The 24,265-nt window shown below is 35.0% G+C and overlaps 1 protein-coding gene across 1 annotated transcript; it reads left to right on the top strand.

Moving 5' to 3' along the window:
* The first annotated feature begins 331 nt into the window (after positions 1-331).
* On the top strand, positions 332-7,145 carry LOC113750370 (nuclear transcription factor Y subunit A-1-like). The gene is made up of 7 exons (XM_027294359.1): positions 332-428; positions 1,557-1,845; positions 4,572-4,687; positions 4,841-4,909; positions 5,424-5,588; positions 6,339-6,466; positions 6,573-7,145. The coding sequence occupies exons 2-7, from the start codon at positions 1,590-1,592 to the stop codon at positions 6,697-6,699; spliced, it is 861 nt and encodes a 286-aa protein (XP_027150160.1). The 5' UTR covers positions 332-428; positions 1,557-1,589; the 3' UTR covers positions 6,700-7,145.
* The last annotated feature ends 17,120 nt before the right edge of the window (positions 7,146-24,265 follow it).

Raw genomic sequence — 24,265 nt, 5'->3', positions numbered from 1 at the left:
TTTATGAAAAATAGAGAACAATTATATTGATCACTGTGTTTGGATAGTAAATTATTTAAAATTTTAATTAAAATAATTACTATTATACTTTTTAAAATATAATATATGTGAAATAAAAAATAATTAAAAATAAAAAATTGATTGAAAACTATATTGTGATGCAACTAAAATATTTATTTGGAATAAATTTTGATATCAGACCACACTCGTTACCACATCGCATAGTATATGCACACTAATTTGCAAATCAAAAAAATGAAAAAAATAAATGAATAAATATATAAATAAAGAAATAAACCCAACAGAAAAAGAAAACAAGAAAAGAAACGCATTGACTTAACTGTTCTTCTATCACCCCCAGGTCTCTCAGAAGGGTCTCATACTCGCAGCTGGATTTCTATGGTTATTTCCAGTCGTCGCTTTCATTGGTAGAAAATTCTCTAATCCCAATAGAATCTTCTTCTCGTTTTTGCTTTATCTTTACATTTTTGCTTCTTTTTCTGACTATCGTGAATTGCATGCACTTGGATATATTTATTTATTCTTGTGTTAGCTGGGAATTTTGTTCATTTGGGGTTTGATTTTTGTTTTCTTTTCTGGAATTTATACTTGCTTTCTGGGTCCATGTGTTTATAGTTATATACAATTTTTTCTCAGTTCCATTTTCCCTTTTTTTTAGAAATCTTTATTTTTGATTGATAAATGTTTTGTAACCGATGAAAGTTGAAATTCTTTGGTGAATTCGATAGTTCTTTTAAGTTTTCTGTGTTTCTTGATAACATGCCGATAATTGATAAGCAACAAATTGAAGTCTTCATGCAGAGAAGTGGAACAAGAAAGGAAAAAGGAACAAAGGGTTTATCTACCTACCAATTGAATGTGTTCCTGTTGTTACTGGAGTTGTGCCCTTCAATTGAAATTGATGAGAAGACTATTGACTGCATTTTGGCATGAAATTCTTTGTGGAAAATGTAATTGTCTAGATTCAAATTTGGTAATTTGCATTTTTTTTTTTTTTGGTTGAAAATCTGTTTTAAACAATTCATAATTTTAAGCGTATGTAATTATGTGAATGAGTTTTTAGTTTATGAAGGTTTGTAGAGAGATAAAGATATTTGTCATAGTGTATAAAAATACTGAACAAACAGAGTTGGATCCAATCCAGAATCGGGATAAGTTGGATTTGAGTATTCAATACTTCTAAATTAGCCGATAGATTTGTTACGTTATTGAAAATTTGGATTGGGGAGAATGCTAGTGAAAGAAGATGAAGTTGCTGAGATTGTCTTCTCTTTGACATCTTAGATGGCCTTTGTTTTGGAAACTAATCTCGTTTCATGTGGAACTGCATCTTATATGGCTTTTATTTTGGAAACTAATCTCGTTTGATTTGGAACTGCAACATTTGGTGTTAAATGTCGGTTATATAGCCTTACAATATTTGTGAAAGGCATTCATGAAAGCTTTTGTGTGGTAGACCTTCTGGTTTTGCCTTGTATATTGGTGAAGTACTATGATTACATGCTATTGGTAATTTGCATCTTTTCCATTGTCAGGATACGTTAGTTCAGTACAAGACCTGCAAAACCATGCAGCCAAAGCCTAAAAGGTCGGACAGAATAGATGTGAATCTATATAATGTTCCACATTCTACTGTATGTTCTGATCCATGGTGGAGTACCATGGGCTATAACTCCATTTCAACTACTATGATGCGGGGAAGTGTATCAGAGTCATCGTCCCTGGAGCAATCCATGGATGGTCAGTCACAGTCTGATAGTAGAATCCATGAGGAAGATGAAGACAGTGCCAAGCAATCAGAGAGTGTGGTAAATCAACATCCAGGTACCATTCTGTGCACTTTAGATTCTTTTACAGGAGAATGTGTATGTATCATTGTCTGCTTTTACAGCATTGGAACTATATGTGATTTCTAGGATGAGGTTGTACATTTTGCATTTCCTATGTATGTATTTTGACAAGCCTTCCGAGAGCTATGGATGCGAGTTAACAATATTTTAGATATTGGTTTCTTCTACCCCGAAAAAAGTACCATCAGACATGCCACTTGAGCTTAGTTTCTGATGCATAACTCAAGTATGATGTAGTAAGGTTAGAGGAACTGCAGTCATTTTGGTGTTGGTACTTTTACTTGGAGCAGCTTAAGTTTAGGAAGCTTAATAAAATGGAACTGTGATAATTGTTATTCTAGTTACTCAACTTTTGCTTCCAATTCCATAGAAGAAGATTTTTTTTCCCCTAAGACTAACCTCATTGGTAATTTTCCTAACATGACTTTCTGTTTCATTTTTTTTTTGAGGTTATCCAGATTTATGGGACTTATTCTGGACAAATTTTTATACTAGACATAGTGAAGCTCAAAGCAAAAGTGCATGATATTGTTTATCAGCCCATTAAGCTTAGTTTCTAGCATCTTCTGATGGTAGTATTGCCTTTTGGATGCAAAAGCTGCATAATGATTCGTGATGGAGTTATTTGTATATTTTACTTTGTCAGAAAGAAATTGAAAAAAAGCATCTAGTTGTTAACCAGGTTGTTTTGGAGTAAGAAAGAAAATTATGAGCGGTACTTTGGCAGAAGTCGTTTTAAACATTAATAGACAGCTTTCAGAAAAGATTACATGAAATGCTTTAAGCTATCTTAGCTTTTGAAACACTCACAGGTTCTTGTGGTGTAAGAAAGAAAATTATGAGATGTACTTTGGCAGAAGTCATTTTAAACATTAACGGACGGCTTTCAGAAAAGATTACATGATATGCTTTAAGCTATCTTAGTTTTTGAAACACTCACAGGGTAAAGCATGTCCAAAAATTACTGTGTACCTTGATCGATGACTCTAATCTAATTTACTGTGTACCTTGATCTATCTTAGCTTTTGAAACACTCACAGGTTCTTGTGGTGTAAGAAAGAAAATTATGAGATGTACTTTGGCAGAAGTCATTTTAAACATTAACGGCTTTCAGAAAAGATTACATGATATGCTTTAAGCTATCTTAGTTTTTGAAACACTCACGGGGTAAAGCATGTCCAAAAATTACTGTGTACCTTGATCGATCACTCTAATTTAATTTCAACACTAATTTGTAATGAAGAATGTGTGGCCAGAATCTGCTTCCATTGGTACGTCTCTTTGTACTTGAAAGTCATCTTGACCGATCTGAATCAGAAAATTATTTCAAAATCAATCTGGGTAATGCATGAGATTTACACCCCTGAAGTTGCAAAATATCTAGTTTTGGATGTTGGACGTTATGGAGAAGACTTAGGAGTTATTCCACAATGATAGGTAAGAGGTGGGCTGTAAATACAAGAAGCTGGGATGAACTTAGATAGAATAGGAAAGCCAGACTAGCAGACTGAGCAGTGCAACATGGTGATGGAAGAGCAATGGAGAAAATAATTCCAAGAAAGGCGTTCCAGATGGTTATTTAAACTTCTAATTTTCTTTTTGTTTTCATTCTCCTTCTAATCCTTTTTGTGGATTGTTGGCCCATTAATAGCTAAAGTTGATACAGAAGGAAGGTAGTCATTCTACCAACTTGCAAATATCTATAGCTGAGGTTAGACAGGAGTGGAGGTGTTGGACTATCATTTATAGATTGCAATCATCCTTTGGTGCTTCTTGAATTATTTCATTCTTACCTATCAAATTTAAAAGATTTTAATACAAAGCCTAACAGCACATTGTTTTTTTTTCTTATGGGAAAATTGCAAAACAAGTTCATTAAATTTATCCCACGTGTTTCGTCATTGAACTTATAATAGATTAGTAAATTCATTGTGGATTTTTAGGAAAACTTGTCTTAGGATTTCTTGGTTCCTGCTTGTCATGCTAAATATGTTGATTAGATTATGGTGGTGTTACTTTGGATGATTCTGCTATTACCATCTTTTTATAATTGAAGAGATGCAGTACCAGGAAGCTATGGGGAAGAAAAACCTGATTCCATAATTCAGTTAGAGAATCTTTAAGAATAAGAAGGTAGGTGCAGAATGTTCATCTCTGAAGATTTGAGGATAAGAGAGTGTTGTAGTTGTATTTTGGGAGGAAGCAAGAGAAGAAGAGGAAGTAGAAACTCTAGAAATTCGACCTAAGCTGAGGCTTCCTTCATTTCTCAAAGGAAGTATGGCAGAACTTCATTACTCAACAAAACTTTATCTCGCTCCATCTCTACATTCCTAAGCTATTACAGCTGGTATATGTATAGAGCAAGATCCAGTCTTGTAGGTCAAGATTTCTTAAAGACTATGGAGAACTCTTAGCTAAGAAAACAACTAAGACACTACAAATTGAAAGGACGTGGCAAACGAATTTGGATTTTGATAATTTAAGTTGCAGCCACGAAATCTGATTTTCACATATAAAATTTGACTCCTAGAGACTCTAATTTCTGATCCTGAAAGCTAATACATTAAAAGGAACCTAAAACATAACCAGGAACAACTAAGAAAATCCTGAATTCCCTGATTTTCTTGAATTCTTCAAACATCTTTATTCGCCTCAATGAATGCTGCATCACTTTGATGGCAATGATCTTATCAATCATAGATGGAAATTATGCACAAGAAGATAATAACTTCCAGAGAATCGCGTCAGCCATTCCTCCAAAAAGCAATGAGAGCCTTACTCAGCCCCAGCAATTTGAACTGGTTGGGCATTCAATTGTAAGTTTTATTTTATTTTTTAATTTTTTTCCCTGCTCTCTTTAATTGATTTTAGTCTGAGGATACTAAACATGCTTGTTTATGTGGTCTTTATCTTTTGGTAGAGACATATCTTGTCTGAGAAATTACCTATTATTCTGTCCTCCTCTTCAGGCTTGTGCTTCAAACCCATATCCTGATCCATATTTTGCAGGGATGGTGGCAACTTATGGGCAGCCTTTGGTATGTGTAGTTTTTTGTAGTTTCATTAAGTACTATGACATAGCATTTTATTGCACTTTGTATGTTTTGATTTTCTGGGACAGAATTGTATATTATTCTTCCTGTGGAGACAATGGAAAATCATAGACAAGCATAACTTATTGTTTTAAATTGCAAAGAAGTGGCAGGTAGACAGCAGAAGATGACTTCTATTTTCGTTGTCCTTTTGCCCCTTTTCTCATATTTTGATTACTTAGCTCACATAATCTTCTCTCAAATGTTCAAGCCGACTTTCTCCTTTCAGATGGTTATCAGGCTTTATTATCATATTGGAATATAGGCAAAACACTATCTTTAATGTTTGTAATTTTACTGTTGGTTTGACGATTTATGTACGCTGTTGTATTTGGTTAGTTTTCTTTGTGCTTCTTAGCCAGCTGGCTATCTCGTAGACTCTCATCATGCTTGTTTCACAAATATTTCACTTTTGCTACTGGTTTGAGATGCTTAATCTGGCAAACTTTGTATTGATCAGGTTCATCCTCCACTAATTGATATGCATCATGCCAGGATGCCTCTTCCTCTTGAAATGACACAAGAGCCTGTTTATGTGAATGCCAAGCAGTATCATGGGATTTTGCGACGAAGAGAGTCGCGTGCCAAAGCTGAGCTTGAAAAGAAGTTGATAAAAGCACGCAAGGTTGGTGTTTCAAGTACATGTGTTTCCTACCTGGTACTTGCAGGAGCATTTGATCTGCATTTTTTTACTTAGTTTCGGCAACATATGTCAACAAATCCCATTAGTTATTTAGTTGTTGAGTTTCAGTTTCAGAGACTGTATAAAAGGCAGTTTTCTACTCACATTTCCTCTTGCTCTTATATTTATTTTTCCTGCATTCCTTCTGACAATTAAAGTTGCTCTTCACTAAATGGATATTTGGGGTACAGGATTTGAGTCCTCTCACTGCAATAAGTTGGCAGAGTACTGATTCAAGGAAACAAATAGTTTGTATACTTTCATTCTCAAAATTCACTCTGTTTTTGTGTCTTTTGTGTGGTGCGTGTGTTGAGTGGACTCCTGCTTGTTAGCATGTGATTAATATAAATTATAGCTTCTTTGTTAATAGGATTATGTGCTTTTGTGTATTCTCTGCGTTTGTTTATTTCTCTTTTTGGCTGTTTACTGGACATTTGGGGTCAAAGTGAAATCTGGCCTCATGAAAAATCTGGGTGGTAATTACGTCCTTTTGTTTTTCATTAATTTGTACAATCATTTACTTTCTCCAACAGAAAATTTTAAGACTTAACCTCCTTTTGCTGCTTTTCTCATTAGAATTGAAATTGTTGTGTAAATTGAGTAAATTGCAACTGACTCTCTTTCTCAGTCTCTAGAACTGTAATTGATGCAACTGCCATTGGTGAGATACATTCCGGTTATTTGATTTTGCAGCCATACCTTCATGAGTCCCGACATCAACATGCTTTGAGAAGAGCAAGGGGTTCTGGAGGACGATTTGCGAAAAAGACAGATGCCAATGATTCAATGGGATCATGTTCCAGTTCAGCCATCTCATCACAGTACGTCCATTCATCCAAACCTGATTCTCTACCTTCTCATTGTGCTGAGACGTTAGAAAGCTGCCAATAAGTTCCTAATGCCTCTAACTTGTGCATCAAATTGCAGTGGCAGCTTTGAGAGGCCAAATAGCTCACAGGAAGTAACACAAGATTCTGTCAATGGCGCAGGAGGATACTTACCAGGCCAGTTGTGTGGAAATGTGCCATCTAAGCAGGTGGATTCCATGCCTTGATCCATACACCCATTTGGGGGTCAAAGATTGTACTTCTGAGCTGAGGGAGGTACAATCACCAGTCATTTCTCTTGGCTTTCTTATGCTGGGCGGCAATTCATTCTTGGCTTTGTTTCTTCTGTTTGAGGTGGGTTGGGTTTAGACTTGTGGCTTATAAAAGATTCCATTTTGTTTTCTCATCTGTTGTGTAAAGGAATAGACTTAGGTAGAAAACAGAGAGAGAACTTCCTGGTAGGATCTTGAGACAAATAATTTGCTTTATTTAGGGACAATGTATAATTTTAGGTTCAAGTGTGTTTATGTATTTCATGTATAATTCTAGGCGGCTTATGTATTTTCTTGTATTTCATGTTGTTGGCTATGGAATTCGGTACGCGAATATTTTTGGTGAGGATGCTTCTGAGCATTAAGGCGGTTTAACTAGGCTGACGTGCTGGCTGAATTCAGATTACTCCTTTGTTGGAGAATTAGTGTATGTAGAGTGCTTTATTTTTGCTTGAAATCTGTATCTGGCTAAGTACTTTACACTCAGTATCCTTGAATTTGGTTTCTGCCATTGACCTTTGGCCATAAATTAAACCTGATAGTAGCATTACGTTTAACAGGCCAACACCTAAAACCAAAGGAAGCTCCTCTGCCTACATCTTCTGTTGGGAGCACAAAGGCCTTTGGTTAAGCTCCTTAATCTTCTATTGCAGTTCAGTCAATATACCTCTCTGCTTGAAATAAAATATGGAAGCAAAATGGTCAGGAAAGTGCCAATTTATAATTTGGCTTGTGTAGCATGACGTATTTTCTTCCTACTGCTTTGAAGTTGGAACTTGGTTGCGAAAGCTAAAATTACTTAGTAGGCCCGTTTGAGTTGCGGTGCTTTTTGGGGGGAAAAAATTTTTAAACGCTAAAAGTGCTTAGAATATTTGATAACTAATTTTTGTGGCTTAAGAAGCTAAACGTTCAACTTTAACTGCACTCCTCCGAAAAGCTAAAACTTGCCATTTCTTGAATTACATTTTCATTCAAAATATTTTAAATTTTAAATTTGACACTTTTATTCTACAATAGTCGAATGCTTTATCTAATAATTCAAGAATGCTTGTATGTATGATTGTTCGATGACCAGGAGAATCTTCATCAACCTTAGGAAATTTTATTGAGAAGTCTCTCTCCAGCATCCATATGATGTAATTTTCTCATCTTAATTCTTTTCAAATTTCAAAACTTTTCTCTTTTTTTTTTTTTAAGATTGACTCTTATTATAGGAGCACAATTGTTTGATAGTTTGTCTCAAACAAAATTTTCAAGTTGTGCAAATCCCATGAAAACTATCAGCCCTTCAAATTTTCTACAACTATGTTGGCAGGAGTGGACAAAAGATTGGAGCTTGATACTAAGTTCATTGATCTGGGCCATTTTGAAAAGCATTTGGGTTTTGATAAAAAAAAAAAAAAAAAGAGAGAGAGATCGAACCATTGGATTTTGATAAAAAAGAGATGTAAGAAAACTCGACTTATCAACAATATAGACTACGGGGAAGGCTCCCATGCCACGTAGGAATGGTCATCCGCTCATGTGGCGAGAAGGAATTGGTTTCTTGGTGATGTGGCAAAAGGTGATTGGTGGCAAGTTTGGTTGTCCTTGCACGAGTCCTGCATGTGACTTCCTTTTTTTCTTTCCATCCAGTTGGGTACTGCACTAGTCTTGAGGTCTTCATTAAAAATCAGGAACTACTCCACCAACTCTACCCATTGCAGTGTCCAGATGTCCTCCTGTCCCCTTTGTCCTCTTCTCAATCAATCAATCTTCTTCCTCTGCACATTTTCCCCTCTCTTCTTTTTTCAGCATAAGTCAAATATTCTTCTCTCCATCTCTCTCTCTTTTTTGTTTTTTGTTTGTCTCTCAAGTCCGTTGCTTTCTCCATTTTAATTTTGTGTATGCTTTTTTTGCCCCTTGATTAAATTTTCTTTTATTCTCTATTAAGTTTCATGCATTTGCTACAGGTTGAGAGATCAAGACTATCAGCAAGCACGAAGAATCGTGGAGATTCTTTTCTCAAGGTAAAGACTTGTAGGGTCTCTCTATTTTTTTTTCGATCCAAAAATGAAACCTCTATTTTTCTTTTCCTTAGAGTATTTTTGAAGTCTTTCTGTGTGTTTTTTTTCTTCAAAATGAGTTAATTTTGGAGTTTTTTTTTTCCTTGGAGTTTTTCAAAGTCTTACTAATAAATTTGATCTGGTCAACATTTCCTAATTCAAGGTGTATGTCGGATAAAGTAAGAAGGAAAAAAGATGCAACATTTTCAGCATTGAGCCTTGTGGGTATGTGCAATGGCTTATGTTTCAAATTTTTTGTGCTCTGTGGCTGTTTTTGTTTTGGGAGATTTGTTATCAAGTCTGTTTTTTTAATCTCGTTATCACTATTATTATGTCTTCAAGAAATGGAGGATAAATGATTGAAGGTATGTTGTTTTTCTCAGGTTTTTTGTTTCTCTTTTATCATTTAAGTTTACCTATTACGTGGTTACCTTTTTTTATTTATGTCTTCTCTTTTCTTTTTTCTGTTTTGTTTTCCTGATAGTATAACTAAATGATAAAGGGAAACTCGTGCCCTCATGTTGAAGTATTCCATAGAATTCCAATGAAGTTAAGAACTAGGAAAAAAGACTAATACAACACCGAGCTTTTGTTTAATTTTTCATGAGACAAAGTAGTTGCAGATCTGCTCCATTTTCTATTGTCCGAAGCTGGACTTTGTCTCTAATTCTGCTTTTGATAGTTGAAGTATCGAGTTTTAAAGCATAAGAGGTGTTTGATTGTTTCCCCTAACTGATCATGATTAACAAATCAATGTTGAATGTGAAAAATCGAGAATAGTGGACTCAATGAGTCTGTTATTGAAGTTATCTAGTATTCTTGCTAATGTTGATATTAGACAACTTTCTTCTAGATGCTAATGTCTTTTGCAATTTTCCTTTAACCTTCTAATTTTGATGCTGATTTCTTCCTCCTCTCCCTCCATCAGTTTCTCCCATTTCCCCATTGTGACGACCCCACCTCCCTCTAGGGCGTACCTAAGGGTTTGGCGGACCGCCTACCCAACTCTCGCCAGGACTCACTCACTAACGTTCTTGAAATAGCTTTTCAAGCCTCGAAATTAACATAAAAGTTCCATTTCCAACCAACAATTCAAACTTAATTTACAATTCAAAAGTAAAACATAGGATTACATTCTAAAGGTTCTAAATACATCACATCTGCAAAAGTACAAGTACAAGAGATTATATACACTAGTTCACGGTTACTTGCTCCAGCCTCCACCCCAGCCTCCACCCCTGTAAGGAAAACAAACTAATGAGATGAGCTAAAAGCTCAGTGAGGTTCCCAAACAAGCAAACAAGCAGGTAAATATGGGAACATTTACACTTAGCACTTTGCACATTTGACACAGTAATAGGCAGTCATTAAAAAATCAATCATTCATTTATTGAAAAGATACGTGCTCACTTGGAGCCATTTATTCAAGCCATTTATTCATTCATTCACCAACCATTTTCCTTATCCCTCTGACATTAGAAAACATTTGCAAGTGAAAACTCCTTCAGTGTTCTTGTTATTCATTCATTGATTTCATTGCATTGAATTCACTGGCCAGTTCTCCACCAGACTTTGTGGTAATACTCGAGTATACCAAACATTGTCCCAGGGTCACCAGCTGCCCGACCAAGTCCGCTTCTGGCTCGAGTCGATTGGCAAAGAAGGGCAAGGGCCCAGTTCAGCCAAAAAGCTTACATTTATGCACAAGTAGCATTCAATTATTGAAAATTTACTTTTGCTTGGGTCGAGTGCGAGAAGGTAAACACTCGTCCATTGAAAATCCATTTAGCAATCATTGGAAAGCATTAACATTCCGGCAACATTCACAACATTTCACGTAGTCATTTTAATCATACACATGCAAGGAACACTCACCAACGATTAGTGTTTAGCAAAATCAGGTTGAGGCCTAGCTCCTTGGCCGGATTCTAAATCTGCGATCAAATATTGAATAACAGAATACAATCAAGTTGGGTTTCCAAATATCCAACCCTCACTTGTGAATATCACAAGGAAATCATGTGAATAGAACTTATATACATAGACTTCATAAGCTTAGTGACCCTAAGTAAAATACATGCACACTTGCTTTTGTTTTGGAAAGAAAACGATTGGAACTTTTAAGTTTAAAACGTGACATACGCGACTAAAAATCATGTTTTAAAATGGTCATTACTTTCACCTTGCAAAATATATAATTTTGGCAAAATTTCAACTTACATATCACCTCCAAGGTTAACTCAAACATTCCTAAACAAGTGAAGTCCAAATCGATTACAAAGCACACCTCCATGTCCACTTTTACTCACTTATCCTTCAAGAAATGAAATGGACAACAATTTCCCTGTTTTTCCTTCAATTTTTCCTCCAATTTTTCAAGCTAAGCTTTATGGCAAAACAGCCCAAATCAACTCCATAACTCATAAGGAAAATGGGTTCTTACACTCGGCTACAAAACCAACTAATTTAGACTTATCTATAGCATATAAACATAATAAATACATGATCCAAGTGTGAAATGGAGTGCAAGTAATCGAGAAAGTTAGGTTTAAAAACCAGAAAATGTTTCCAAGACCCTTCCAAGTTTTTTGTCATTTCATAAGAAAAATTCCAGCTTTTGTAACGCTCTTTGAAAAGTTATAACTTGAGTTTTGTAAGTCTAAAAATCATAAATCTTATATCGTTAGAAAATAGACTCAGAAGACTACAACTCTCTAGAAGACATGTTCTAAAATTCAGCCCATAAATTAGTCAAATCTTAGCCTCAATTCACTGCTCAACTAAGTGCAAAAACAGGACAGTCTTGGATTTTCAGCCCACTTTGAAATTTTGCTGGTATTTATAGAAAGTGAACCAACCTATGAATTTTAGACGGTAAAAAGATCTATGAGTCTAGTTTCAAATGCAACAAACGGAACTCAATTCAGATTTTCTACACCAAGATATAACAGATTTCCCAAAACTGCTCAAAGTCTCCTGTGGGAAAAATTTTCAGCAGCACTTCCCCTTATTTTCCCTAATTTCCAGCCATTTTCAAGGCTTCATTCTCACCATAAAACATCCTCAAATCAAGCATATACATACCAGGCTACCAACTCACTAAATCAAGCATATACTTAACATTTAACCATCACAACTCCATGTATATATAGAGCTTCAAGTAACTACATCAAGGCTAGAAATTTCACCAAACCTAACAATACCATGATAGCTATCATAAAAGTCATGCCTTTTACCTTATAAAGTATCATCCATCAAGTAGATATAAATACAAGTGGAAAAGATAAGGTGGCAATCAAGTTGACCTCTTAAGTCCCACAAAACAACGCTGGAAAATCACAACACAATATGAAAATCATGAAATCCACCATACAAATCCTTCCTTTAGCTTCTATAACATCATATATCATAGAAACTCAAAGATAAGGGAGGATTTCTAGCAAAGTTCTCCTCTTTACCTCCAAAACTTAGATGGACAGCCAAGCAAGAAGTACTCAAGGGTTTCTTCCTCCAAAACTTCTCCAAAAGCTTCCCCTCAAGCTTATCTCAAGGTTGATTGGAGTGGATTGAGGTTGATCTTGGTTTTTCTTCCATGATTCAAGCAAGAGATCAAGGCTGAAGATGGAGTATTTTTCTCTTCTTCTCCTCTCAAATTTCGTTCATCATGGAAGGCAAAGGAAGAAAATGGTGATTGACTTGAGTTGGATAAATTTTAAGCTTAATCTTGGTTAAGGTCTTGGTCAAGATTGGCTTGGTGTTTGACAAGTGGCACAAATCCAAGTGAAGTCTATTTAATTGTCTCTCTTAAGCACTCAAATATCTATTACTCCTCCAATCATCTCTTAACACCTTTTGTCACATAATTCCTTTTGCACAAAACTCCTTCTAATCCTCCAAATTTATTGCACACACCTCACTAATCGATCACACTAGTATTATGCACTATGAAACATAACATGTATCAAATGAAACATGCACCAAGTAAAATAAGAAAATAAGTCAAAATCATGATTCAACTAATAAAACAACCAAGAATTCAAGGCAAGTAAATGAAATCAAAGAAAATATATAACTAACTATCGGATCACAACACAACTTGCAAACATCTAAAAGTGAGCAAAAATGAGCAAAACCTTTTTTTTTTTTGTCAAAGCTAGGGTTTGAAGTCTCTTGTATTAAAATCTCTTTCTTGCCATAAATATCTCGTGCCACAAAACTTTAGGCAATCAATTAAAAGAAGCAATAAGGTACAACTGTCCGTCATCATTCACTATATATACAAGCAAGTAAGTCAAAATGAAAGGTATGAAAATTTTGGGTGCTCACACCCATTGTCTTCTTTTTCATTTCCCTCCTTTTCCTCCTGCAGTTTGTAATGGTTGATATCTTTCGTTTTTCTGCCATTTTTTTCTGATATTTTCTTGGCTAAAAGCAACAAATACTTTTTCCCTCTCATTCATGCAAGGAAGAGGATATCACCGACCTATTTATTTGTATGGCAACAATGATGGTTCGTCAGTTAAATTGAATCCCAGTAGCGGTGTTAGGATTAGTTTATTCCAAAAAGACTACAATACCCCTCCTTTTTATATTCACTAGATTTTTAACTGTGTGTGCACCTATAAGGCCAAGGGTATGGGTGTGTTTGTCAATAAATGTTGCCACCACTCTTCCACTAAACCGGAATTTTGGTTTCTCTCTTTATGAGTTCGACAACTCTTTTTTCCCTCTGCTTTCTTGTACAGATGTGGCTGCAATTCCCGTTTATCCACTGGACATATGCGACAAAGGTATGGTGATCCTCTTTCTTTTGTTTCCTTTGTTTTCTTTTGTTTTCATATACTATTCTAGATTTTTGCTGCTGCTTGCTTCCTCTGTTTGCTGGTGAGTGCGATGTTTTCATATACTATCTAGATTTGATGAAAATTTGTGGGAACTTCTATTCTCATTGCAACACTCTTCAAAAAGCGCATTGTCATATTCTCTTTCTCAATCAATTCTTAAGGAAACAATACAGTAGCCTTTTCATTTTTTTTAACTTTTTTGCACCTAGTAGCAAACTCATTAAAAGCATTATTCTTTTTGCAAGTAGGATGGTCTATGTATATCTTGCAAATCATATATTAAAACAAAGACATATAAGTTTCACTTAGTGTATCATGTCACATAGGTCCAAAAAAATCCATATGAATCAATTACAAACATCTATCAGTAGTAACATTAGAAATATTTTTGAAAGAACTTTTAATTTGTTTACTTAGTTGGTAAGCATCATATAATTTTTCTTTTTGAAAGCTAATTTGAGGCAAATTAGTAACAAGATCACTTTTAGACAATCTAGAAATAAAATCTAAAGTTGCATGTCCAAAATGTCTATGACACAAAATAACTTGATTATGAAAAGTAAATATGCAACTAGCATACTGAGAACTTTCATCATTCAAGTTAGCAAGATATACATTCTCAAATGTGTTAGCAATTAGGATAATCCCTTTTGTTACCTTATTCTCAACAATGCATCTAATTTTATCAAACTTAACATCATAACCAATAACACATAATTGACTGACACCTAGTAAGTTAAAAGAGAAATTTTTGAAAAAATAAACATCTTTAATTCTATGAGAGTCATTATCAATGACTCCATTACCAATAACCAAACGTGCCCTATTGTCACCAATTGTGACTATTCCATATTTCTTCTTAAAAAAAAAAAGAACTAATGAATAAATTCTTATTTCTAGTTATGTGGTGAAAACATCCATTATCAACTAACCACTTGCCTTCAAACACCGTATTAACAAGGGCAATCTGCAAAACAAATTAAGCAAAAATGCTCTGGTCTTCTTTTGTTTAAATATAAAATTTCTAGTGCATTGGCCATGTTTGGATCACTCTTTTTTGGAAAAATTTTAATGTTTTTCGTGAATATTCCTTTTATCCATTTTTCAGCCACCTTTTACCTCACATATATTACATCTTAAAATGTGTTACAAAAATTTTTGCCCAAAAACTCTTGGAAGTTTGCAATCCAAACAACCTCATTTTTCATATTTCAATCACTTTCTTTTCTGATTTTCTTCTAACAAAGTAATGATCATGTCCAACTGTGTCACAAAAAGAACATGTAAGCATATATCTTTTGTATAAAAAAAATCATAACAAAATTTATACAAGTGGTTAAATCTATGATAATAGACATCGATAGGTTGTTCTAAGTTTAGAAATTGGACTTTGCTTTCTTTTATAAAATTTATTTTCTCTTTGTTTAGGAAATTGATTTTTTTCAAAATAGATTTTATTTTCTCTTTTGAAAAATATTTCCACAACTACTAGCATTCACACAATCAGCTTGTTTATCAAAACAAACATTTGGTTCAACCTTTAGTTTTTAACGCATCAAGGATTAATCAACAAGTTATTATGCTTCTATTTCAGCTTATCATACATAAGCACATATGTTCATTTTCTTTCTTTAAATTCTCATTTTTAGTAGTTAAAGCCCTGTTTTTATGCCAATTGATTCATTATAAGAGAGTTGTTTATTATGACTGCATTTAGAAGATGAATTTACCTCTTCTTTCAAACCAACAATGCATACTTAATCATTTTTTGATTCTTTGTCTAAATAGCCATCAACATAAGAAGATAACATTTTGACTTTTCTTAACCAAATGACTCGTTCCTTTAGGTTGAGTTTTCAAATTGGAATGAACTCCTGAAGTATTTGTTATGGCTGTGAGATATGGGTTGGCTAGCTTATAAGTTTCTTTATTTTTTGATTGTGCTTCATGAGTAGATACTAGTCCTCTTCTACTTTGCCTCTTATTGTTCTCAATCTTAACCTTGTTCAATCTCTTCTACTAGTAGCAATCTCTCTGAGATGTCTAGATATTTTATAATGGAAACACAAATGCGTAAAAGTCGATGTAGCTAAAGATTTACCCTTCCTATTAGATTTCTTCTTTTGATCTCCTCAAAAGTTCTCTCTTGATTTCTTCTAGAGGAATTTAACTCTATGAGTGATCATAGCAAATTCCTCATCCTCATTAGTGTTGACATTAGACTCATCATCATATGTAGATTATTGAATACTTGCAACCATTTATTCTTGTTAGTCTTCTCCTTTATCTTCTTTTTTTCTTCTTTTGTTCTCAGTCTTAACCTTATTCAATCTCTTCTACTAGTAGCAATCTACCTAAACATGCCTAGATGTTTTATAATAGAAACACACATGAGTAGAAGTTGATTCAGGATTTGAAGACTCACCCTTCCTATTGAATTTCTTCTTTTGATCTTCTCAAAAGTTCTTTCTTGATTTTTTCTATAGAAATTTAACTCTATGAGTGATTATAGCAAGTTCCTCATCCTTATTGGTATTAATATCAGACTTACCATCATATGTAGGTCATTAAATACTAGCAACCATTTATTCTTGTTGGCCTTCTCCTTTTGTTCTTAGTTTTAACCTTATTCAATCTCTTCTACTAGTAGTTATCTATTTGAACATGCCTAGACATTTTGTAATAAAAACACACATGAGTAGAAGTCAATGTAGGATCTGAAGACTCAGCCTTCCTATTGGATTTCTTCTTTTGATCTCCTTAGAAATTCTTTCTTGATTTCTTCGATAGGAATTTAACTTTATGAGTGATCATAGCAAGTTCCTCACCCTCATTAATATTGACATCGAGCTCATCATCATATGTAGATTATTGAAAATGAGCAACCATTCATTCTTGTTGGTCTTCTCCTTTTTCTACTTTTTTTTTTAGAATTTGATCTTTTCAATTATCAAAGAACTAACAAGTTCTTCTAATGGCACTGTACTGAGAATTTTGGCCTTTTGAATTGAAATAATCTAGGTAGTGCACACAACACTTTTTTAGTGAGTTCAATTCGTGGATATTATGTTTTGCCTAAATTGTCAAGGGGTTAATTATGCCCGTGAATCTCTTTGTCATCTTCATGATGCTTCCATTTGACTTCGTGAAGTTCTCATACTATCATATATTAGTATAACCCTTTTATAGGTTTTCATATTACTTATCCCATCATGTGTTGCATCGAGTGTTCTCCATAAGTCCCCAGTAGATATATATTGAGAAATTGATCACTCAATCTTCAGTAAGGATAGTGTAATAAATTCAAAATAATCATACTTTTAGTAATCAACTTTTCATCCTCATTATTATCTCCATGTGACTCTTTAGGAATAGGTGCACTTTTATTATTGGTTTTACTGAGAACATAATTATTTTTAACTGTTAGTCATACCTAACAAATCCGGTGTTGATTTTTATAACATTTTTCCAATATGGATAATTTAAGCAAGTGAATAAGAGATGATAGTTTGACAAACTACTCTATTAAAAAGAAATATCAAACTTGGGATGACTAACCATAATAGATCATACTAACTAATAAAATCTATAACAAATAAGAAAACTTACTATGATGTTACTTGTTGCTCTGAATAGGCCAATCTAGAAGAATGAATAGGTTAATATGTAATTTATATGTAAGTTGAGAATTTTGGATTTAGAAAATGTAGACACCAAATTTTTCTTAATTTCGAGTCTACTATTTTTATTTTTCACTTATAAATTGCTTAAAGTAATTATTTTTATTTTTGTTTTGTAGGTTTGTACAAAAAGAAAGAAAAATGGATGTTCAAAATTGGAGAATTTGGTAGATATTTTTCTTGTATTGCAATCTCAATAAAAGAAAACCCAAACCCAACCACAAAACCTACCAGAAAACCAAACAAAAACCCAAGCAAAAACACAACAAAAAGCCTACCCGAAGCCCATCCAAAGTCAGGAAAGAAAGGAAATAGAAGAGGCCCATTGGCCCAACTTTTTTCTTGAAAAAAAATGCTCTTCAATTTTTGCAGCAAAAAAAAACTCTTTTCTTCTCCAATTTTGCAGCAACAAACCAGTACGAAGCAACTTGATGGCTAGGTTTTTTTTCTTTCTTTTCTCTTTCTTTCTCCCCAAGCTTGTTAGTACAAATATAGCTCATCATCTCCCAAATCTTATCTTTTAGCACCTAACTACAATTGATCAAAGGGAGGGAAGGAGACACACGATTTTTTCATCCCAATCCTTCATTGCTAGTTTTAGGGTTTTCATTTCATATAAATGCGTAACAAACATGGCTTTTAGGTTTTAAGAGAGAGAGTGAACAAGTTAGAAAAAAATGGCTGCACAAGGTCTAGGGTAGGGAGCGAGAAAAAGCAAGAAAAAGAAAGAAAAATTTTTTCTACAGAAAACTGGGAACAGGCTGGTCGACTAGCCTTGTTCAAATTCATTTTTCTCCTTCGTTATAGATCCGTTTGGGGTGATTCTTTTTTCTGCATTTTCTAGGGACATTGTAAGGATTGAAGACAACCTAAGAGGGGGGTGAATTAGGTTATTTAAAAACTAATCAAGTTATGAGACACTTTTGACTCAATATGAAATTTATCATCTTTTCTAGATGATCATACAATGAATAAATGATTAAGAAAGCAAGATTGCTCAGGAGTAGAAGAGATAATCAGTTTATGTTTGCAAGATAGTAAGTAAAAGATAAAGAATGGCAAACCAAGTATTTCCAAGCTCCTCTTGAGCTTGAGTATCACTTTATAGAACAAACCTCTTCAAGTTGGTTAAAAACAACCAATCTATGTGTACAAAGGAAGGATCACTTCCTCCTTGTCCCAAGCTACACTTGGTCAAGTTAGGAAGTTTTACTATCACTCGGATGACCCTCACAAAACTACACTATTGAAGTATTTTTCATACACAAAAAGAGCTTACACAAAATTCACACAAACAAGAGTACAAATCTTATTTGAAGAGTATTTTCTAACTAAAATCACTCTAGATCTTTTGTAATATCAATGTGCAAAAGTGGTATGAAAGTGGTTGACCATGCTCTATTTATATGAGACCAAAAAGTTCATCCATTAATGCTTCCAACGGATAGAAGGTAGCTGAAGAGTCAACTAGCCGTTGGTAGTGTCGGACGTCCGGTAGACCGGTTTCTTGCGTCCGACAGCAGGCAGTGAGCTCAAGAAGTTTTCTTCAATTCTTTCGGACGTCCGGTACCTTCAATGTATGCGTTCGAAGGTAGATAGTGAAACTGAGAATTCTTCTTCAATCCTTTCGGACGTCCGGTACCTCCAATGTTTTGCGTCCGAAGTGTCGCAATGTTTGTCGGACGTCCGGTGCTCTAATGTTGTGTGTCTGATCGAAGTTAGTGAGCTTAAAAGAAATGATCTAATATCTTCCGACGTCCGGTGGTGGAGTACTTCATGTGTCCGAAGTTGCGCAATGAATATCGGACGTCCGATCCAGTCTTTATGAGCGTCCGACAGCTTTCATCACTCTTTGCCTTTTTTCTTGTATTAAATCATTGAACCTGTTTTGCTTCATTGCTGAAAAGATCTTTGAGGAGAGATTAGTAACATCCATTTGTTTTGTAAACATAAAAAACTAGGGACTAAGATTTACAATCTCCCTCTTTTTTATGATGACAAAATAATGGATGGAGGAAAGAAAATAGTTGAGTCAAAACTCCCCCTCACATGATGCATCAAAAAGTTTGTAAGTACGCACTCCCCCTCAAGACAGCTCACCCCTCAGATTATACTTCCTTGGTGTCTTAGCATCTATTTCTCCCCCTTTTTGTCATCATTAGATGATTTTAACAACTAATGGCAGTAATCCAATATCAAAAATCAAGTCCAATATCCAATTTAATACACCACATCATACCAGAAGATCAACATCAATGTCATCAATAACAACTAGCATCATCAATACAACAACCAACATACCAAAATCAGAGAGTTAACCAATCAGAAATCAGGCATAAGGAATTAGCAATCTCAAATATCAGCAATCAGAAATCAGCAATCTCACAGATATATCAATCACTCCGCACTCATTAGCCCAAAAACAAACAAAATTAACCAAATGAGATTTGACCAATAAAAGTAACCAGAAACCATCAAGATATAAAAGTGAACCAAATAAAATACAAACCAGAGTTTAACCAAATAACCAGAATACTAAGTACAGAGTACTTGAATTGTCAAAATACAAAAGATGCAAATGTCTACTATGAGATGCTATCCTAAAATAAAGTGCAAGTACCTAAAGGTGCCTAAATAGTAATCTTGGATGATCCAGGTCTCCTCCTTGCTAGGCGAAACTGAGCAGGATCCACTTCTTCTTCTTCAGTTTCCTTATCATCATCACTGTCTTCAGTTGCTGGCCCCTTGCTATGACGCCCCCACTTCTCCCTAAGGCGAACCAAAGGGTATCCGTGGGACGCCTGCCCAACTCTCGCCAGGACTCAAGACAATTCGATTCAAGTTTAACGATACATAACAATTACTACAAGCCTAATAAAGAAAAGTCGTTTCCATAATCGACTATCCAAGTCTTACATTAGGTTAACAAAAGATATATCAATTCCGAAAATATACAACAGTCAAAATGTCTAGTCAATTACATTTAAAACCCTAATACAAAAGTACATCTCGAGGGTTTCTCTGAATTTTGCTCCACGTCCATTCCTGTTAAGGAAAACAAATCTACGGGGTGAGCAATTACTCGTGAGGCCGAGAAAACACACATGCAAGCACGTTGTTCAAATAACAATCACAATTGACGAGTAAAACAATGACATTCAAGTAAATAACAATTCGAGCTAGAAAAGTAAACAGAAACAATTCAAGGATATAGGAGCTCTCAGGAGTTATTTTCCACTTGCACGATCAAGAACCTCCACGAATTGAAACTCCGTCAATCGGGTAGGCTATAGTCCGTAGAACTTCACTTGTCCTGTCCCCGTTCACCATTACATACCCCTGTACCGGGCCCGCCTGTCGTTTGTTTGAGGCGATACTGTTCGAGTATGCCAAGCAAGACTTCTCAATAGGTCAAGCTTATTTTTTTTCCTCATGGTTCGCAAATTTACTTATTTTAAATTCCTATTACTAGTTTATTTAAATATTTAATTGCCTGTTTGTTCCGAATATTTTATTTTGACCCTTTTAGACCCAATTTCATGAAATTATGGCTTGCTTATATTTTTAAAATGACTCGTTTCAAAATTTAAATTTTTGAAAACTCGTTAAGTGAGAATAGTGGATACGCGTTTGGAGACAATAATCGATTCGAGAATACAATAAGCTTGGAAAATTGGAGACTTGTACATTAGTCTTGAAATATGTATTTTTATGTTTAAGTGTTCAATTATTAGTTAGTGATACTATCGTTATAAGAATTTCTTGAAAATTCCACTTTATCGCGCACAAATCGGAAGTACGCGTTTTCGCGCGCGTGATTAATTGAGGAACTTTAGACTCTTATTTTTAGACCATTAAGAGTGAATAATAATAGTATGAATGGAAATGCATTAGAGGTTTAGTGCACAAGTGAAATAAACTCGAAAGGAATCAAGCACGAAACGCGCGTGTGTGCGCGCGGGGTGAGAGTTGATATTTGAGGCATTCTTAGCCACACATTTTAGCTTCTCAAGGAAGCTTCATTTTTCATCAAACACTCTCTCTCTCTTGCTCTAAGCTGGCCGGCCATCCAAGGGAGAAAAGAACCAAATTTCTTCATCAAGTTCTTCTTCATTTCATCACTAAATCTTTACCAAATCACCTCAAAATTTACATACACTTTGCTAACCACTTGGAGATCACCTCAATCTAGGAAAAGAGCTTCATCTCACAATTTTTCTTTAGCTCCAAGGGACCGAAATTTTCTGCCTTGCTCATCCAAAGAGGTAATGAACGATCAACCTCTAAAATCTTAGTTTATGGAAGTTATCTTGCACTTGTGAGCTTATAAATTCATATGGGTAGCTTTATATTGTTGGAAATTTTGTGTGTGGGCTCTATGAAATCCCACTATAGCTTGATGGACTAATTTGATGAGATTTGATGCTATTTATGTTGGATTAGTGTTTAATCTAGTGGAAATGAGTGGTATTGTTGAAGAAAGTTCAAAGGAAATGAAGAGGAAAATTTTACCAATTCTGCCCTTGCCATTGCCGTGACCCTTAGTGCATTTTTTTTTTGGTCCAATTGACTTTTTTTGATGTAAATATGTAATAAAGGTTGTGTATAAAGTTCCTAAAAAATTTACGTGATTTGGATGAGTGAATGTTGAGATTTCGAAAATTTACCAAAACTGGAATTGTGTCCCGTATTGCTCTGGCAGTGTTTTTGTTTCGGCCATAACTTTTTGTTCCGACGTCCAAATCGAGTGCCGTTTGCGGCACTAGAAACTAGACATTTCCAGTTTTCTAATGGTATAAAATGCATGCCTTGATTCCACCTGAGTGATCCGTACTAACCTTGTAAAGTTGCCTGTTCTATTTCACGTCTATACTGGTAGCTCTGTTTTGAACTGCGACTTGATGCTCAAATATGAGCTAGTTTTGGATAGAATTTTAAAATGATTCCTTCTAAGAAGTTGTAGCTTTATGAATTTAGTTTTCAACGCCACCAACAATGCTCAATTCCGAGTTGAATTGAGTGAGAAGTGGCCGAATTTCAGAACTGACTTTGTGAAAGAAAACCCTAATTCTAGACTGACTTTTAGCTAATCTTGATTTGGGACTTGTTATTTGAAATCCTTGGTGTTAATCACCTATAAAACGTATTTTGGATGTTTCCTGGACTTTTTCCTCCTAAATGAATCGTGTTATAGGAATTTTCATTGGCCAAATGTTTGAGAAAAGGAAAACTAAAGTACAAGACAGTTTTGCCTTGGAAATTCTTGGAGTTTTAATGACTTGGTTAACTGACTTCCCGTGCGAGTTTTTGCATGGCAAATTTACAGAGGAATAGCCCTTAGATAATAGTGTAATACTGCTAACTTTGGTGCCATTCCAAGTTCATTTGGATGTTCAACTAAAGTACCAAAGCTCAAGCTTTAAACCTTGAAAACCTCTGTTTGAGGAGGAAATTTCAGTGAATTTGAGCTACTATATCTTGGTGCTCAAAACTCCAATTCTTGTTCTGCTTTTTGTGTTGAAAATTTTGATTGTAACTCTAATTGGGTTCCAAATTTCAGATGCTAGTTCGCATTGTGTGAATTTTGCAGAATTTCCAAACTTTGCCGAAAATCAACCCAAATCTGTCTTGGCTTTCCAAAACAGCCACTTTGAGCCAAATTTTGAATATCTTCCATTTGGAATCATGGAAAGGTATCTTCTAGGAACTTTTAGTACTTTGGAAGTGTTTCGAACGGTACCAAATTTTCCAATTTTGGACTTTTAGAGAGTGAGTTATGATTTTTCCAAGAAGGCCCCTAAATTCGATAATTCCTAGCCTTTTAAAAAATTTTCGTACAGGAACCATTTTCAAAGAATCTGGCGGTATATCCGGCCAGTTCTTGGCCGGATAGTTGGCCGGATTGGTGGTGAAAATTAAAAGAATTGGGATGCTCTCTGCCTCAAATCCGGCCAGATCTTGGCCGGATTGTGACGTGTCCCTTTTCTGTTCGACTTCGGTCATTAGTTTGGAAAATAATTTACATGATTTCATACCTACTTGTTTCTGTCCAATGATTTTAAGGTTAAAAATCAGATTTTTACTTGAGTTTTGAACCCCACTTTTGAGCCTCGATTTACAAGGAAAATCTAGGCTCATCTTCGCGATATCTTCTAGATTGTAGAAGCATGCAATCTTCCGTGATAATTGGGGTTTATAAGTAATAGTTCATTATCAATTGCTCAGGCACTCACGAGGACCTTCAAGAGGATCCCACGGTGGACGCCTGAATCTTCGAGTGACAATTTCTCCTTTGTTTACTTGGTGAGTGTCAAGTGTATGAATACTTGATACATGCTTAATTGTTATAATTGATTGGAGATTTTGAAAATGGAGGTGAGTGTGTACTTTACCGCACTCGTTCTTATTTGAAATGAATGACTCATAATTGAAATGAAATGAATGAATTATGAATGACTTGATTGAATGGAATGAAATGATTGAATGCTTCAATGAAATGAAATTGTATGCTATGGCTGCATACATCGTTGGAGTGGATCTCCTCGACTCACAAATGTTACATGGGGGACGCCCAAACTCATAGGCCGACCTTGGGACTCGAGCCGGCATGGGCTTGGTCGGGGACCTCGGTGAGCCATGAGAATAACATGATAAGCTTGATCTATTGAAGAGATCTTGCTTGGCCTACTCGTGCAGTAGCGCCTTTATCGTCGTTCGGGCCCGGTGAGGGGTTGTAAGGTGGACTGACATGAGAAGTAAGTGGAATTCTATGGATTGGAAATATCGACCCGGTTGACGGAGAGTCATCACGAGAAGATATACGAATGAAATTTGCAAAGCAACTGGAAATTAGCTCCTGAGAACTACCATATCCTTGAATTGTTTCTGGTTACATTTCACTGAGTTGTTATTTACTCGAATGTTATTGTTTTACTTATTCAGTGGGTTTGTT

Source organism: Coffea eugenioides, chromosome 1, assembly GCF_003713205.1.
Source record: "Coffea eugenioides isolate CCC68of chromosome 1, Ceug_1.0, whole genome shotgun sequence".
In the NCBI taxonomy this organism is placed as follows: Eukaryota; Viridiplantae; Streptophyta; class Magnoliopsida; order Gentianales; family Rubiaceae; genus Coffea; species Coffea eugenioides.
This window is presented reverse-complemented; position numbering and strand designations above follow the sequence as displayed.

Bases quoted from the DNA above. Each gene is read 5' to 3' on its own strand.
- LOC113750370 (XM_027294359.1), top strand. From the start codon at position 1,590: ATGCAGCCAAAGCCTAAAAGGTCGGACAGAATAGATGTGAATCTATAT. The intron at 4,688-4,840 runs GTAAGTTTTATT...CCTCCTCTTCAG, and splicing joins AACTGGTTGGGCATTCAATT to GCTTGTGCTTCAAACCCATA. The intron at 5,589-6,338 runs GTTGGTGTTTCA...TTGATTTTGCAG, and splicing joins AGTTGATAAAAGCACGCAAG to CCATACCTTCATGAGTCCCG.